This window comes from Cryptomeria japonica, chromosome 5 (assembly GCF_030272615.1).
Source record: "Cryptomeria japonica chromosome 5, Sugi_1.0, whole genome shotgun sequence".
NCBI classification, from domain to species: domain Eukaryota; kingdom Viridiplantae; phylum Streptophyta; class Pinopsida; order Cupressales; family Cupressaceae; genus Cryptomeria; species Cryptomeria japonica.
In genome coordinates this window covers 798,042,168-798,060,209 of record NC_081409.1, presented here as the reverse complement: position 1 = coordinate 798,060,209, position 18,042 = coordinate 798,042,168, and the positions used below count along the sequence as shown (strand labels likewise).

The 18,042-nt window shown below is 35.1% G+C and overlaps 1 protein-coding gene across 3 annotated transcripts in view; it reads left to right on the top strand.

Annotated features, from left to right (window-relative positions):
• The first annotated feature begins 11,407 nt into the window (after positions 1–11,407).
• Positions 11,408–18,042, top strand: part of LOC131075584 (probable CoA ligase CCL8) — a 202,223-nt gene continuing 195,588 nt past the window's right edge. The window contains exons 1-2 of one of the 3 annotated variants that reach the window (XM_058012430.2): positions 11,408–11,777; positions 15,672–15,904. In XM_058012430.2, coding sequence (XP_057868413.2) covers positions 15,701–15,904 — 204 coding nt within the window. In that variant the 5' untranslated portion in view covers positions 11,408–11,777; positions 15,672–15,700. Of the gene's footprint in view, positions 11,897–15,671; positions 15,905–18,042 lie in introns of all 3 variants that reach the window. The other 2 variants (XM_058012429.2, XM_058012428.2) reach the window with 2 other exon arrangements.

Below are 18,042 nucleotides of genomic sequence, written 5' to 3'. Positions count from 1 at the left end.
ATAAAGGATTTGAGAATACATGAAAATCCTTTTCACACATACCATGGCAGTAGGGAATATGATTTTCCTCTATCACTTCATCACATAAGGGGTTTGAAAATATTTAAAAGCCATTTTCAAATTCACATACCTCTTCTTTATCAATTGTATCATCAAGGTACTCAGGTATGGATTCACTTTCCTCATGACTGGTACAATATTCTTCATCAATGTTAGCAACAATTTCTTCAGGTTCTGACTTGTACTCACAAACATCATCAATTGCTTCTTCATCAGATGGTACTTCCAAAGGGATAACTGATTCTTCTATATATTCATCTTCATTTTCATCTCTTATGTTGATGTTACTTGTCTCACGTAAATCATGTTGTTTTTTATTCAATTCTTCAAGAATTGAACATGCCGATTCCAAACTATCAGACCCACATTCTCTCACAATCAATTCCTCCAGTATAGCTGAATTAAGTTGTATATTATTAGGCATTTGGAAATAAGTCACCATTATTCTGCCAAACAGTTTTTCTATAGATTAACCTTCCTTTCTTCTTATGTTGTAGATTGCATTGCCACAATCATAATCCGATTGAATCTAATTTTGGTATGGAGAACCAATTGAAGGGCTAGCGACTGAAGTGTTGTCCTCGATTACACCGTAGAATTATTCCATGAACCACCACTCATGTTCTTCCCATGATGAGATACTTTGTGGAGGTAACAAGCTGAATGATTGCTCTGCAACATCCTCCAATGTTAACACAAACCATTTCATGATCGTTTCTTCTGAGTAGATTCTGAAGGTCTCAATAAACCAATAAAATGATTTTAGATGCCTCATTGGTGATTCCCTTTCATCTCCATGGAACCTCAACATACAGATCTTCAACTCACAAGGAAATGCATATGGATACTCAAGGATGTTACCGAAATCCAATGGCTTAAAACTTCTTGGAATATTATTGCCTCTTTGTGGCTGTGGTTGCCACTATGCATATTTTTCTGAAGATGCTTCTCCATAAAAATATGGATATTGAAACATATTGAATGCTACTGATCTTTTTCATTTAATTTTCCTTTTCATAGAGTCACCACCTCTTTCATAGAGGACATAAGTTATTTCTTTCTTCCGAGTTCTCTCCCACAGCAGAGTCTTAATAATTTTTCCCCAACAGAGTTGCCAATCTGTTGGGTTTCAAATCAATAGATTGGATAGGTTCTAAGGAAATGCCAACTCCTATGATCAAACCCTCCAATTGACTTGACCAACTTATAGAGTGAACCTATTTGGCTACCAACTCTCTCACTTTAGGCTTTGCGGGACCTAGGCGGGTATACCTACTCACTAGTTGTTCCTTCAATTAATGCTTTTTATAGTAGATTTAGTGCCTTAATATGATATCTCCTAGTCTCAAAATGGCATAGGTTTCTTAAACAGACTGATTTTAGATGTGTGTATTGATCTATGTATCTTACAAAGGTATATATGTTACACTTTGTCTAAATTACCTACTATACCTACTCTACTAATCCTAATGCTTAAAAGTAAAGGGTAATTGGTATGGTTAAAGGGTTTGTTTAGAAATGATCAGTTCCTTTCCTCTTATTTGGGCTACAGAGTCTTATATTTCTTCAGGACTTATTGTGTAAACTTATGAGACAGTTTTTAAACCCACCCCCTCTCGACGAGTCTGTCAGTTACTATTTCTTATGAGCTCTACTTCAATGTCTATATTGTAAACCACTTGAATGAATTTAACCTTAACTTTAAGAGACCATCCAAGGAAGAAATACAAGGAACAATTACAATTCACAAGTAAATCTTTTTTATCCAAATCTACAATACGAAACACAAAATTTCACTGGAAGAACACAAATAACCTTATCTCCTTTAGATAATATCACAAGCATCTGCCTTCTGAAAATATGTTAACTCTCAACACATATGAGAAAGAAAATGCAACTGGGTATTTTTGATAAAAAGTTTAGAAGTACAAAATTGCCTCCACCTCTTGTCTCTCCATTCCCCCCTCTTTACATTTTACATCACACATATATATGTGGTTGAATGGTTTTCATACCCCTTTGGGTGAAAAGACACCCCCCTTTTAAATAAAAATAATTCCAAATCCCGAAATTACCTTAGTTTATGTAATTAATTATCACTTTACAAGTTGTTTAGGCATATTAGAGGTGTTTTAAGGCTATTTTATGGGTATATAATGAATAAATGGTCTTTAAATGATGCAAATACCCACTTTGGTGCTTCACAATCCATTTTTTATGCCCATTATTGTGTTTATGTTATCGTTTCATATTGTGCAACAAATATAAAACATATTACTTGTACCTATTCAATATACGCACACACACACACACAAATATATATATATATATATATATATATATATATATATTTGTGTGTGTGTGTGTGTGTTTAGAATTTTTCTTCTTCCTTGTCTTGGAATCTGGAATTCTAAAAATTGCAAAATTTTGGGTTCCAACAGACTGAACCACTACAAGCTAACTTCCAGTTACTCCTAAAAAATAGGAACCTCACTCAAAGTGCTAGAAATTGTCTGAGACGCTCATGCACAGCTCTGTGGTCCCCCGAGTGGTCAACCAGTTAATTGCCAGTTCTCCCTAAAACATAAGAGACCTCCCTAAAAAGTAGGAACTATTGTCTGAAAGTCCAAAGTGGCTCACAAAGCCCCTGCAAAACTCTATGACCCTCAGAATGAGTCCCCTAACCATACCATTGGCCTACGAGAACTCAAATGATAGGTCAACCCCTACTCATATCATGTCACCTATAAAAGGGGACATTACAATCCTCCCTTCCTGGAGATTGCTTTCCCTCAAGCAATTTGCACCTGCACGTTGAAAACCAATTCTTGGTTGTGATTTAGCCAAGCTCCTCATGATCTCATCAGGATTGAGTAGATTTTGTCTTTCCTGTCTGGGAGGGCTCCTTTTTCCTTTTGGAATATCACCCATATTAGTCTCAAATGGTGGTTCAGTGACAAAATTCAAATCCACTCTAGGTCTCCTGCGTGTGTAAAACCTATAAGTACCAAATCTGCCCCGATGCATAGAATTTCTCCGATGACCCTCAGGTTGGCAAGATCATCATTCTAATACCACTGAAAGATATTGAATGTTGATTGTAGAAATCTAATATAATTTTATGAGTTTGATTTCTTTGACTAGTAATTGGAAATTTGGTTTTTAGATGCATTTTTTTGAGGTTTTATGTTTTTTTGTGTTTTTTTTAAATATATGCTTTGAGAATTGACAATGCAAAAAGAATAACAATGATAACACATAAAATAATTGACTGGAAGCTAATTTCATATTTATGATTTTTATTTATCAGTAATAACCAATGAATGTAAATGATTTCCTTTAGCAATTTCTAAGCCAACAATGGCCTACCAGGAGTCCAGCGTTGGGAATAAAGGGGGTCTTAATGGCCTGAACTAGTGAAACGACTAAATGAAGCACCTCTAGCTGCAACCAATGACTTCTAAAAGCTTTATTCATCAACTGGATAATTATCAAAAATAATTTAGAGAAGAAATTCTTATTTCAGTGCACTTTCTCAACTTTCCCTAGGAGAAACCCCAATTTGGTATGTTTTCTACCCACTGTTTTACTCCTATAGCTCTAGTATGAATTATTTTCACCAAATTACCATGGGGGATCTTCTAATTTATTGCTAACAATGAAATTTGTATGAAAACCTTGTTGCAAAACCTCTTAAATTATTTATTTGAAAATCAACGCAAGATATGGTGGTACGACTAGCTTGGGAAAGGTACAATCTATTGATTGGGGTTACAAACTTGCTGGAAATTGTGATCTCTCTGCTCAGATCTGAAATTTGTACCCCTGTGAAGCTATAATACTCTGATTTGCTCTGGAACTTAGCCCCAATGACCTGAAAAGTGCTTCCAATGAAGTCCAATATGCTAATAGATGTGAGGGTTTTCATCCTACACCTGAAATTTGGAGGTTTTCATCCCCAAATTTGCTCCAGAACTTTGCCAAAATCATTGTAGACTTGTAGAAGATAATAATGTCTCTAAAAATAAAAAAATCCATGCCCAAATGATTGTCATTTTTATTTTAGCTCTAACCCTAATTTTGAATTAGGGTTTCATTTCCCATTTTATTAATAAATAACTTTATTTTATTTGATGCCTTCTTATGAAAATCGAACCACAAGGGCCTTACATCATTATTTTAACTTGCCCCCCTCATTATTATAATAATATTTGCTAAAACACCTAGGTAAGAGAGCTAATGAATTATTATAACTTATTATCCCATAAAGTGATTATAATATGACTTTATTATTATTTTATTAAATCCAAACTTAGGAAATATTAAAATATTTCCTTATTTATTAATAAAATGAAATCTAGGGCTCAGATTGGAATTTCGTCTAAAGTGTTATGATCAATGTTGACGACTGAACCACTGCAAGTTGACCGCCAGTTCATCCTAAAAAATAGGAACTCATCCTAAAAAATAGAAACCTCGCTCAAAGTATTAGAAATTGTCTAAGAGATTCCTGCTCAGCTCCCTAAAAAATAGGAGATCACCCTAAAAAGTAGGAACTATCGTCTGAAGGTCCAAAATGGCTCACAGAGCCCTTGCAAAGCTCCATGACCCTCGAAATGAGTCCCCTAAACATACCGTTGACCTATGAGAACTCGAATGATAGGTCAACCCCTTCTCATCTCATGTCGCCTAGAAAAGGGGACGTTACACAACCCTTGCCGAAACAACACACATAAAAATCTCTTTGAAACACAACTGCAACCCTTGAATGTTATTGCCATTGGGGACATGTAAACACACTACCTACAATTCTCTATCCTGTTAGTTTATTAACTTGGAAGATTACTCCTTCAATGGTTTCTTGGCCTTTGAAGAAGATCAACAAAACCTTGTTAAAATGACAAGACAAAATGAATTCAAAACAAGTTGAAATCAGTATAAAAGGTATAGTATTCAAAAAGAGCTTTTGTGAGCCAAAATCCCACACCAAAGAGGAGGGAATCTTGCAACTCAAAATTTGTAATTGTCTTTCCAGAAATGCATCTCCACTTCCACCACTTGAATAGAAATTGCAATTTTATCCAACATCTTCATTTGAACTCAAGAAGACTAATAACCGCTAATTTTTGGATCCAAATAATTTTAAATGCCATTTAATAATTTGACAGTAAAATGATTTGATTTGATGATTTCTCCATTTAGAATATCATTTCCTAAATTGTCTGCAAGACGTGACTTACTAATTTTGGACAAATAGGCCCATTATAAATAGTAAGTTTTATTTTTGAAAAGGGGACATGATGATTCCTCCAATCCTCCCTCCCAGATATTTTTTTTCCTCAAGCAATGGAGATTTGGATGGTCAATAATCTCTGGCCCTTCTCGAGTTGCATCTTCAATGGGCAAACCTTTCCATTTAACCAAATGCTTTGTTATGACTCTATTCCTTAGCTTCTTTTCCCTTATTTATAGCACCTCTTTTGGAATCAAAATCAATTTCCATTCATCATTTAAAGGTGGTAGATTTGATGAAAATACTACTTGTTGTCCCACAACCTTCTTAAGACAAGAAACTTGGAAAATATTATGCATTTTGTTGTTCAGTTGAAGCTCCAATTTGTAGGCTACCTTTTCCACCTTCCAAGTAATTTTGTAGGGCCCATAATACCTTGCCTTGAATTTTTTTATCTCATTTCTCTTCAAGGTGCTTTGCTTATTTGGCTGCAATCGGATAAAAACCAAGTCCCCAACCTCAAAAAATTCTCTTTGCTCTTTTCTTGTTAGCATAAATCTTCTATTGATTTTGAGTATGAAGCAAATTATCTTTGAGTGAACTCAATACTTCTTGACTTTATTTGACAAAGTCGCTTGTTGTAGGTACTCTACAATCTGGAAATAATAGATCAACAAAGGCATGTCCATAAAGATCTCAGAAAGGAGGCATACCAATAGACATGATGGGAGGTATTGTAGCAATACTCTCCAAGATTCAACCACTTTTATCAAGAACTTTATTGATTTGAAACATAGTTCCTCAAGTGTCAATCTATCCATTTGTTAACTATTTCTATTTGTCAATTAGTTTGAGGATGATAGATCATGCTAGGTGTGAGTTCAATACCTATCAAGTGAAAGAGTACTTTCCAAAATAATTAAAAAACCTACTATCTCTGTCACTAACAATATTCTTGGACTGTAATTCATGCAATCTAAAAATCTCTTCAAAGAATAATTTTTCTACTTGGGATGCCTTAAAATTAGATGTGATAGGAAAGAAATGTGCATACTTAATCATTCTATCTACCACAACATATATACAATCTTTACCTTGAGCCTTAGGAAACCTAGTGATAAAGTCCATGGATATGCTCTCCCACTTTTGTTCACAAATGAGAAGAGGTTGTAGTAATCTCGTTGGAAAAACTTGCTCATTCTTGTTTTGTTGGCAAGCCATACACACTGTGATATGTTTCAGGACATCCTCTTTCATCCCTTTCCAACTAAATATTTGATAGATCTACCTATAAGTTTTGAAATACCCTTGATGAACAACCAAGGGGGTATCATGGAAATTTCTCAACAACATCTCTTTAACCTTGGGTCTAGGTACCAAAAATACTCTAATCTTGTAATAGATCAATCCATCTAAAACTCTATATTAGTCATCCTCTACAAGCACATCCAATATATTAGAAGAAAAACAATCCTTAGCATATTTTGTAATGATAGAGACCTTCCAATTGACGTAAATAGAGGATAGAGAACACAAAGTAGGCTTCCTGGAAAGAGCATCATCAACTACATTTCTCTTTCCTTTCATATACTCAATCTCAAAATCATAAGCTTGTAATTTACTTGCCCACTTTTGTTGACAGTCATTTAAATATCTTTGGTTCAAAAATAACTTGAGACTATTATGATTTGTTTTAACCACAAACTCTCCACATACTAACATTTCTTTGCCATAAATGGAGTATCCTTTCTCTAGTCTGCTCAATTTTCTACTCTCAAAAGCTATTGGATGCCTCTTTTGAGTTAGGAAAGCCCCCATATCTTCTCCAGATGCATCACAGTCAACAGCAACAGGTAGAGAAAAATAAATAATTGCAAGCATTGGGCATGAGCTCATTACCTCTTTGAACTTGTCATAAGTTTTTTGTTCTTATTTTGTCCCAAAAAAATATCCTTTCTTGATTAAATCAGTCAAAGGGGTAGCAAGTTGAGAAAAACATTTAACAAATCTTTTGTAATAACTACACAAACCAAAGAACCCTCTCAAATGAGTAAGATTGGTTGGTGGTGGCCAATTTAATATCGCCTAAATCTTTTGTTTGTTAACCTACACTCCCTCAGAACTTATGGCATGTCCCAAATATAGAATCTTAGTCAAACCAAACTCACATTTGAACAACTTAGCATAGAAATATTGGTGCTCCAAAATTCCCAAAATTGTATCTAGATGTTTTATTGTATATCAAAATATCATCAAAGAACACCAAGACAAATTTATCGATATGTTTACTGAATACATTATTCATGCAAGATTGGAATCTTTTTAGAGAATTTGTGAGGCCAAATGGTACAACAAGAAATTCAAAATGTCCATAGTGGCATTCTTCTCCACATCCTCTCTCATGGAAATTTGGTGATACCTTGATCTTAGATCAATCTTCAAAACATATATTGCTCCATGTAACTCATCAATGAGTTCATCTATCCTTGGAATGAGATATCCATTCTTGATGGTTCTCTTGTTTATTGCTCTATAATCTATGCACATTCTCATTGTGCCATCCTTCTTTACAAGAACTAAAGAAGAAGCAAATGGGCTAGAGCTTGGCCCAATGAGACCCATGTCAAGCAACTCTTTGATAGTCTTCTCATTGTTTCCGTTTAGTTGTCGTTGCCGTTGAGTTGGGTGGGTGGAAAGTCAAGGGGATGGGTGGGGGTTCTATTGCCTCCCACCCACCCCGGTCAATGCGATCTCATTTGATTGGTTCGGGACCGGTGGGTCCACCACTGTAGGTGCTAACCCCTTGGACGATAGTAAGTATTTGTGATAATATGTTTTGCACCCTATTCTAGTTCAATTAAATGCTCAAATCCCTTATTGGGGGTAATCCCACAGGTAAATCATTAAAAACTAAACTATGCTGACCAACAATTGATTGAATTTCAAAATGATTTTTACATTTCTTCTTAGAAGAATTTGTAGTGTGGATTAAGATTGTTGCTACCCATGCTACTTGTCCCCTTCGAAAGTCCTTTCCATCCTTTTGGTTGAAACCACTCTAGGATCTCCATTTGATAAACTCTTCAACAAATTCTCTTTCCCGTTGGAATGAAATTTGAACTCCATGGTTTGGTGGTTTGAATAGTAATCTCCAATACAATGCAACCATTTAACACCCAAGACAATATCAATTTCTCCAAAACATACCACATAAAAATCATCACATAACTCATAATCACCCAAAGTCATCTTGAGCTATATAACTACTCGAGTGCAAGGCATGGTGAAACCATCAACAATAGTGATGTTGAAGCCTTCAAATCCTTTAGTCTTCAATTCTCTTTTAAGAACATATCCCTCCTCTATGAAGTTGTGGGTTGCACCACCATCAATGAGGATAGTAGTTCTTTGTCTAACAACAACTCCTCAAACTCTAAATGGATGATATTTAGGTGCTCCATATAAGGCTTCTATAGTGCCTCCTTTGTTGATTTGTTTTTCTTCTTCCACTTCCACTTCTTCTTTGGTATCATGAAAGTCTTCATTATCATCTATATCAAAGTCTAAAACAACCTCAATGAAATGTACTTGTCCTTTACCCAAGTATTTATGCCTTGGAGCCCATGGTTCTTTGTAGGTGAAACAAAGCTTCTTCCTTCAAAGTTCAGATTTTGTCACTTTCGTCCACCTTTTTGCTAGTAGTGTTTGGACCACTCTTTGGTGGAGGGATTTAAGGGACCTTTTTCTGAAAATTTCCTTTATTTTTCTAAAGATTTGGTGCCTTAGATTGATGAAAAGCATATTTCTTTGGCATAGAGACCTCTAGTTGCAAACTTCTTTTTATTGCTTCTTGCAAGGTAGAGGGTAAAAAGCTTTAACAAGACCCTTTACAAGTTCTTCAAGACCCTCAAGGAAGAGATATACAATCCTTTTTTCTAACATGTCAAGTACCATAACAACAATCTTTTAAAACTTTTCAATATACTCATTGATAGAGTTTGTTTGTTTCAAACTAGAAAGTTATTTAAAGTATTTGTCTTCATCCTTGACCTGGCTATGACCTTGAGTGGTCATATTGTTGTACCACCAATCACAAGCAACTCCTTCAAGATGCAATATGGCATATTGTCTGGCATCCTTCTCTTTCATGTGGCTGAAAGTAAAAAAAAAATATAATTTTTGTAACTAAGCTTTAGTAGACATTTTATTAATTCCATCAAAGGTTGGAGCTGAAAGTTTATTTAACTTGTTCTGGAGACCTTTCTCACTCTGATCGTGTTCTCTCCTCCTATGATAAAAGGCATTAGATTGTTTGACATAATCCTCATACCATTTAGCAGTTAACTCAATAGTAGTTATTTCCAAAGCAAAATTAAGGGCAATTATATCTCCATCATCATTAGGTAAGAAGACATCTTTGGTTGCTTTTTAGTTAAGAGTTGGTCTCCTTGCATTAGAGGTACTTCTCATTGATCCAATTTCTTCAATACTCTTCTTATTTTGTTGTGACCACATTGGCTCCACTACCAATGCCAACTTATCCACTACTACAAAAAACTTATCATTTTCTTCATCCTCCTTTGTCTTTCCCCTATTTTCATCAGCGTGCTTGTTTCTTTCAAAGTAGAGCTTTCTACTAAATATTTGTTTTTCTCTTTCCTTAAGTATTTGATCTCTCTATCACTAGGAAGCATCAATCATACAATCCCTTGGGCTGGAAAGATCATAACTTTTATACCATTGTAATAACCCTTGCTATAATTTTATATCAAATTTACAAAATTCCAATAACCCAACTTAGATCTACAATTTGCAACCAAAAGGTGAAATTAGGGATGCCAAAAATTACACCAATAGGCTTATAAACACTTAAAAACCTCATCAAAACACAAGAATAAGATCCTATAAAAAATTTGGCATTATAACAACATGCAAAAGATGTTTATTACAGTCTACAAATGTGTCATGAAGCATTACAAAATAGACTCCGAAAATGGAGCTCAAAGCTTCACACAATCCACTATAAAATCTAAAATACTCTCCAAACTCCTCACACTTCCCCACAATAGTAAGATGCATGGAATAAATGTCTAACAATAGCCAAGAATAACAATATATGCTATTATTATCTGCAAAGAAAATCTAAAACCAAAATAAGAAAGTACAACACACAACTATTACAACCCCTATCAAAACAACACACATAAAAATCTCTTTGAAGCACAACTACAACCTCTCAATGCAATTGCCACTGGAAACCAAAACCTTGTAATCCTCTATCTCCCTGGTTTATCAACTTGGAAGATTACTACTTCAATGGTTTATCAGTCTCTGTAGAAGAACACCAAAACCTTGTTAAAATGACAAGATTCTAGAATGAATCCAAAACTAGTCGAAATCACCATAAAAGGCATAATATTCAAAAAGCACTTTTAGGAGTCAAAATACTGAACATCAAAGAGGAGAGCATCTTGTAATTCAAAAAATTTAATTACCTTTCCAAAAATGCATCTACACTTCCACCACTTGAATAGAAATTGCCATTTTATCTATGTATATTCTCCTAACAATTACATTATGTTGGAGACACAAAATTATGCCAAATTGAAAACAAAGAACAAACATATCAAAAAAAATAATTTAGATTACAAATTTATTGTTGTTGAAGATTTTATTGATAGCTAATTGAAACTATCCAACAACAAAATGGATAATTAATGACAATTGTTTATGTTAGAACATATATTCCAACAATTATTTCTTAAAATATATGATCATAAAGAATCATAAACCATATATTAATTCTACCTAAAATTTATAAAAAAATAAATAAGCAAATAATTACATCTTTCTAATTTTTCTCAGATCAATTAATATTATAAATTCTTTACAATTCGTAAATATTTATACAATTTATATTATAATTTTTTTAATAAAATAACTCTTATACAATTATATCTAAAAATATAAATAATTACTGTATTTAATATTAAATATTTTACGCTTTATTTCTGATTTGACGGTTAAACGCCTCCTTCAACATAAAAAACAGTGCTTTAAAAAACATAGATATGAAAATGCGGGATTCGTTCGAATTGGCTGGAATGAATCCGCACCACTCCTTGACCAGTTGTTTTTCTCAGTAATCACAGATGAGAAATGGCTTAAATAAAAAAAACATAAAGCAAATTTATTTATTTAAGGTTTGATTAGGGTATTAATTAACCATTACATATTTTCAAAAATCCCCAGAAGATAGCTAATTTGAAACGCAACTCAGTAACTTGAAAGAATTACTTTACTAGTTTACCCACAACTTACTCGGATTCGAGCCGGTGAAAAAAGCAACGATATACAGACGATGAATGACTTAAATTTGAAAGCACGTTAGCATATTTAATGCTCTCAAATCTTTCATATATAAACGGAAAGAGCCGCGGGGAGAAGCGCTCAAGACTTTTGTATATTTAAAGTTTTAGGTAAGGTATGCTTACCAGAATTTATCTGTCACACAGCAAGCATTTTACAAATTCTCTAGTATCTTCGAGTTCAATGCAGCTATTTATGATCATCACTGTCAAAAAAAAATTGAAATGCATAAAGGTCAGTATAAGGATTTTTCTGTTTCTTAGGATTTTCTTTTTCTTTTCATCTTGTAGGGTTTTATATATAATGAAATCATCGAAGGTAAGATCAATTTTCTGTTACTTAAGCGTTTAGATAAAGCAGTGCTTTGCATGGTGGCCTGCAGTAACATATGCAGACAATCTTTTAAAATTATTAAGATTTGTAAAGATGAGTAGTAAACTCCATAGTCATTACAATATAACCTCGCCATATGAAGAATTCATCGAAAGTAGAAGCAGCAAAGCAATTTTTTCGAGTCCACCAAAGACAGGATAAAAGTATGGAAGTATACCTTACACTAGGAAAAATTCAACGTGGGTCACATTATTCCACTCAAATTACATGAAGTTGCTATGTCTATTGAAAGTAAAAACACCTAAATCTAGCATCTCTTATATAACACTGTTCAAAACATGTTACAGTCCTTAGTCTTACTATAGCTGAAGATGTTTTTATATCATAAGTATGAATATTACCCTACTCTATTCAGTCCTTATTATTGCTGAAGATGCCTTTCTATCATAAGCATGAATATTGGCGTACTCTGTTCAGTCCTTACTATTGCTGAAGATGTTTTTATCTCATAGCTTTTTTCAGTACGAATATTACCCTACTCTATTCAGTCCTTACTATTGCTGAAGATTTATTTCTATCATATCTTTTTTCAGTATGAATATTACCCTACTCTATTCAGTTCAATTGTCTCATGCTGATCCCTCGTCAAACTTATCATAATTCCTTTCTTCCATTTTTATTCAGTCTTATATAGTCTTCTCAATGCAAACTTTATATCACACAAGAGTAAAACCTTAAACCCTAAACTGTAAACCCACAGCCCTCAGAAAAAAATGCACAACATTTGCAAAAATGGTCTTAATTAGACCCCAAATTAACTGGAGCAGAAAGGCATAATTATTTTACTTAACAATATGCAGTTGTCAACAAAGCAACTGGAATGCTGAATTGAAAGTGAGCCAATTGCAACTGATGCTGCTTTGCTTTTCACTCTCAAAAGTAATGTCCCACACCAATTAAGTAGTCAAATTCTTCTGAAATCTTTCTTCAGGCTTCATGCACTATATGCTCAATCGTCAACCTGTTATGTTGCCTACACAAAAAACTGTAGATCTGTAAATAAAAAATCTGAAAGTCCATTTGAAGAAACACAAACTTGAACTGCAAAATCTCATGAAAATATTTATGTCTGTTTTCTAATTATAAAAGTAGAACTCTGGAAATATCCAGTGTTCCACGGGCGTTGGGGACGGGAGGACGCGGGGACGCGTCTCCGGGACGGGGGGACCAAGGGCCTAAGTTTGGGGATGGCGGGGGGACGGCGACGGGGGGGGTGGCGGGGTGGTGGTGCTGATATAGTTATACATATACATATAGTACTTGAAAAACTAGTTTTGAAAATATGTATGACAGTATTACAGTATAAGAATTACATTTCAAATGAGACTAGGAAATTTGAAATACTAAATCTAAATACCAAGATTTCTAAGTTGTGTTGTTATATGGAGCCTAATTAGACTTGGAGGTTAGATTTTCCCTACTTCTATTGGCGCGGTTTCCCCCTATATTTTTCAATGGGGGTTTGGGGGCAGCGCCCCCAAGTTGGGGTCAAGGGGCATCGCCCCTTGCAGGGTCAAGGGGCAGCGCCCCTTGCGTGTTCCCTGTCGCGATACAGGGCGGGGTCGAGGGGCAGCGCCCCGCGAGGCCAAAAATACTTTTATTATTTTCTAAAGGCATCGGGTGTTATTTTTCTATTGGCCCATGTCCAATTAGAGTTACCCCTTAACCCTCAAAAAACTTAAAAAGTCACTTTTTTTTTAAATTTTAATTTTAAACATTGCATATACGTGGGGGCGAAAGGAGACGTCTGCATGTCTCTCAAAGGACGGGGAGACGCCCAAACGTCTCCCAAGGAGATGTGGAGGCGTCTCCATGTCTCTCTAGGAGACACCCAGACGTCTCCCAAGGAGACGTCTCCACGTCTCCACATCTCCCTGGGAGACGTGGAGACGTCCCGGCAGCGCTTGGGTGGCGGTGGCGGGACGGCGGGGGACGTCGGTCCCCATCCCCCTGTCCCCGAGACGTTTCTGACGGGGGGACGCGCGCAAAAAGGGGGGGGATGTGTCCCCGTGGAACACTGGAAATATCTATATCTTTGGATAGCAGAGAAACAGTACTCAGATTGCAAAGAAATAGAACTGCAGTATTGTTGAAACTTTCGAAACAATGGAATATCAATTGTGGAAGTGGACAAGAGAGCTTTCATAAGAAGGTAAGGTTACTGACTCAGGCGTAAAGTTTTACAAAAGTAGTTCCAAGACACAATTTTATAGAACTGTGTAGAAAGACCATTTACACCCAAAACATGCCCCATTCCAATTTCTAAGTGCCTATTTATAGCTAATGTTAACACAATAACATTTTTGTTATTGTACACAGGATAGCTAGACATTACATTAAACTCTATTCACCTACAAGACAGCACAACCCAAATGCATAAAATCTTTTGGCTAACAAAAATTATAATCAATAGATACTGCCCGTAATTAATATATCAACATGTTTGTCTGCAGCTATTGTCATAGTTAATCATCCTTGAATTAGGCATACCCAAAACAATTGTAGTGTTGGATGTTACACTATTCTAGAGGGCCCTACATGGCATTTTCCAATGCTAATCCTTTCATAGAATGAGGCATGTCAGCTGTTGCTTAGGTCCTTAGCTTCTCTCAAGTTGGCAAAATAAGCTTCACAATTGTCGGAGCATTTTATGCATCATCTGGGCAAGGGGAAGGAATTTGAAAATCTTTTTTCCTACCACTTACTTTAAGTATGAGATGTGAAAGTTATTATGTTTTCTTTAATTTGCAGAAGACTCAAGAGTTTGTGCAACAGGCTCCATGCTTGCTAGGACTTTGTGAGGTCCTTGACTTCTAGGCCCTAGTTAATTCATTCCTTTAACTTTGGGAATCTTTTTCTTACAATGTTATAATCTCAAGAAGACTAAATCTCACATTTCTGATTCTTGCTCCTGGTTCTAATTTAGGTGCTTCAAAATATGGTAGCTTTCTCCAAAACATCTAAAAAACTGTAATTTGAGTGTGTTCAATGGCTAAATGAATAAGAAGGGTCATAAATATAAACGGCCTTAGATGGCAACATTCCAGTGGATGCATGGTTTAATGTGTTGTACATGTTGTGTGCTGAATGTAACTATTTTTTGCCACAAATATTGCTAATTTGCAATACATTTTGCGTGAATAAATATTCTATTACAAGATCATTTATGGTCTTGTTATACAAATATTTAAATTCAAAACCTTGTAACTTGCTTTACTCACTTTGCTTCTTGTTCAGTCATCTAATATATGATGAAAAATATTTCAAGTTTTGGTGGTCTGTTCTTATAATGGAGTGTTACTTTAACAAATACTGCTATACTTTGCTACAATGTGCGTGAGAGCCAATGTATGTTTATCATAAATGCATAACATTTTCTTCTTTTCATTTAGTTTCTACTTATCAAATGATTGGCTTGATTTTGCATGCGGTTCTGCCTTTCATACATTTTAATACAGGACCTGATGAAGCTTGGTTATATTTGTTTCAAGTTGTTTTAGTAGTTTAGCATCAACACGATATTTTCTTATGATCATAATTTTGTTAAAATTTTCAGCTTTTTTCAAAAGTTTGTTAATAGCAGTTAACAGCAATGCTTATGTTTTCTTGAACTCAGGTTTTGTTAGAGAGCAAACTGATAATATCATGGAGGTAATCAAAGCTGCATTGAGGATGGGTTGTGGAGCACAGAAAAGATTGGCAGTAGCAGCTGCTCAGGAGAATCACAGTTATGGACAACTTCTTGCTTCTGCATGGCAACTTTCAAACATATTACTAGAAGACAGTTCAGCTAATACTAGCAGAGATAAATCTATTGTACATGCTAATTCTCAATCCACCCACTCCATGGTATTTTTATGTGTGCCACCTTCTCTTTCTGTTCTTTTGTTGATAGTAAGCTTGTTTAGTGCATAGAAAGCTTTGTAACTCTCAGTTCCTCAAATACAGGAGTTCCGCACTAAAACTTCATGAAGGTTACTGGGTCCACGTAGGAATGTTGGTACTAGCTGTTATATTGTTTTGCCTACTTCTATGCACACTCCTCACCTGCTACTTGAGATGCTCTAAGCTTCACTTAAACATGAATGCAGCCACCATTCTAGCAGACATTTAATGGCCATCTAAATAAAGTAGGATAATTTGTTGGTGTTTCCTCTGATACAAGCATTAGTTCATGACATGTCATCTTTTATGCCAACTTGGGCAATGTTCTAACTGGATTTGTATCTGATTTTACATTCATTATACTGAAAATATCTGTGATCTGATTTTACATTCATTATACTGAAAATATCTGTGCCAGGGACTTCTCAGTCATTGTTAGTTGTCTTACCACCACAGTACACAGATTGATCTCAATTATGACAGGAGAAATACTTAATATATATACTTTCAGTACCTCTTCAGTACCCTCTCAATAATTTACCATACTTTTAATGAATAGCAAGAAAAATCTCATATTGGCAGAAGATGTTTTCTGGTAGTGGTAGGAAGCTACTTTGGGTGGACCTCTTATTGGTTTACAGCTATGCCAATTCATGTTTTTGTTTTAGCTCTTCATGTTACTTTCTATTTTAGACATTTAATGATCTCTAAACTAGGGAAAACTAGGCCTTACTACTTGTTATCACATACAGATCTTTGGAAAATTAAATAAACTGCACTTGAAAGGAAAGTGAGAGCAACAAACACCATGAAATAGAAGACACAAGGATTTACACTGGAGAACTTAAATTCTGGGAGAAAACTCCAGTAATGTGAGAAGGAACACTTAACTTTTCTACTATCTTCAAAGGGGAATACTATCTTAGACCTCTTGGGCAACACACAATTAACTTCTTTGGTCCCAAAGAGCCTTACAGCAGCGCCTTGTAAAACAGTATCATAATTGTACTTAGTATATGACAGTCAAGTGAAAATATGAATTTGATTAGAATTCAAACAGTTCCACTCAAATACTTCTCCTCTGCCTCTATGGGTGTTTGCATATGTTTATTAAACTTGTATAGTCCTAAAAGGGATCCCAAAAGTCATCAGAAACTGAAACCAAGAAGAATTTGAAGTGTTCTTGGCTTTTACTTCTGTTTCCGAGCACGTGATAGAACTGCTGCTTTGTGCAGTGACAAAACCGCAGCTTTGTATGAAACTGCCCTGGCAATGATTAAGCTGTTGCCTACAGGAACTGGTGGATTTACTCAAAGCTGCCCAAACCTTCATTTTTTTCCAAATTTCCAACTATTAACACATGTGCCTTGCTTCTAATGTCTTTTCAATTGTGTTCCCTTCTTTGATGAAGTTGACTAATCTTTTTTCTGATCACACTTCCTCAATATGGAAGGATCTTGGTTACCAAAAGTTATGAAGGCTCAAAACAAGAGGGATGCTCCTTTCAATGAAAAACATGGCTGCCACCTCACTTTGCACCATTCTAATCAAGATCCAAAAAACCTTTATCTCCGACTGTTAGAAGGTGTTTGAAGATCAAAAGTGCTTTAACTTGCTGAAGCAACCATATCAACATTCTTTTTCTTCCACACAACATGAATGATCTGGGTGGTTACACTTAGTGTTCTTGTTACTTGAAGATTTAGGAACTTAGACTGCTCTTTCTTGCCGTTGTAAGAATTCAACACGAAGCACTGTCACAAATTTCCTGTCATACTTGTAGGGGCTGCTAAACACAACTCCACATACATACATAGGCACAAAATCTCAAACCAGTACATCAGTAAATTTATGGTTAACAACAAACTTTACTCTATGTTGAATCACCATTTTTGATCTAAACTAATCCATATGCTTAGTGAATTGATTAGTTTCAATTCTAAGTTTTATAATAAAATCTTGTGGAATAAGGTCAGCTTATGAGCAAGAATCAAAAAGTGTCTCAACTTTAGCTTTCTTGACTTGTATCTTAATGCCATATTACTTGTGCCAAAAGATTAAAACTAACCTTCTTTGTAGTTGATGACAATTAGAATTAACCT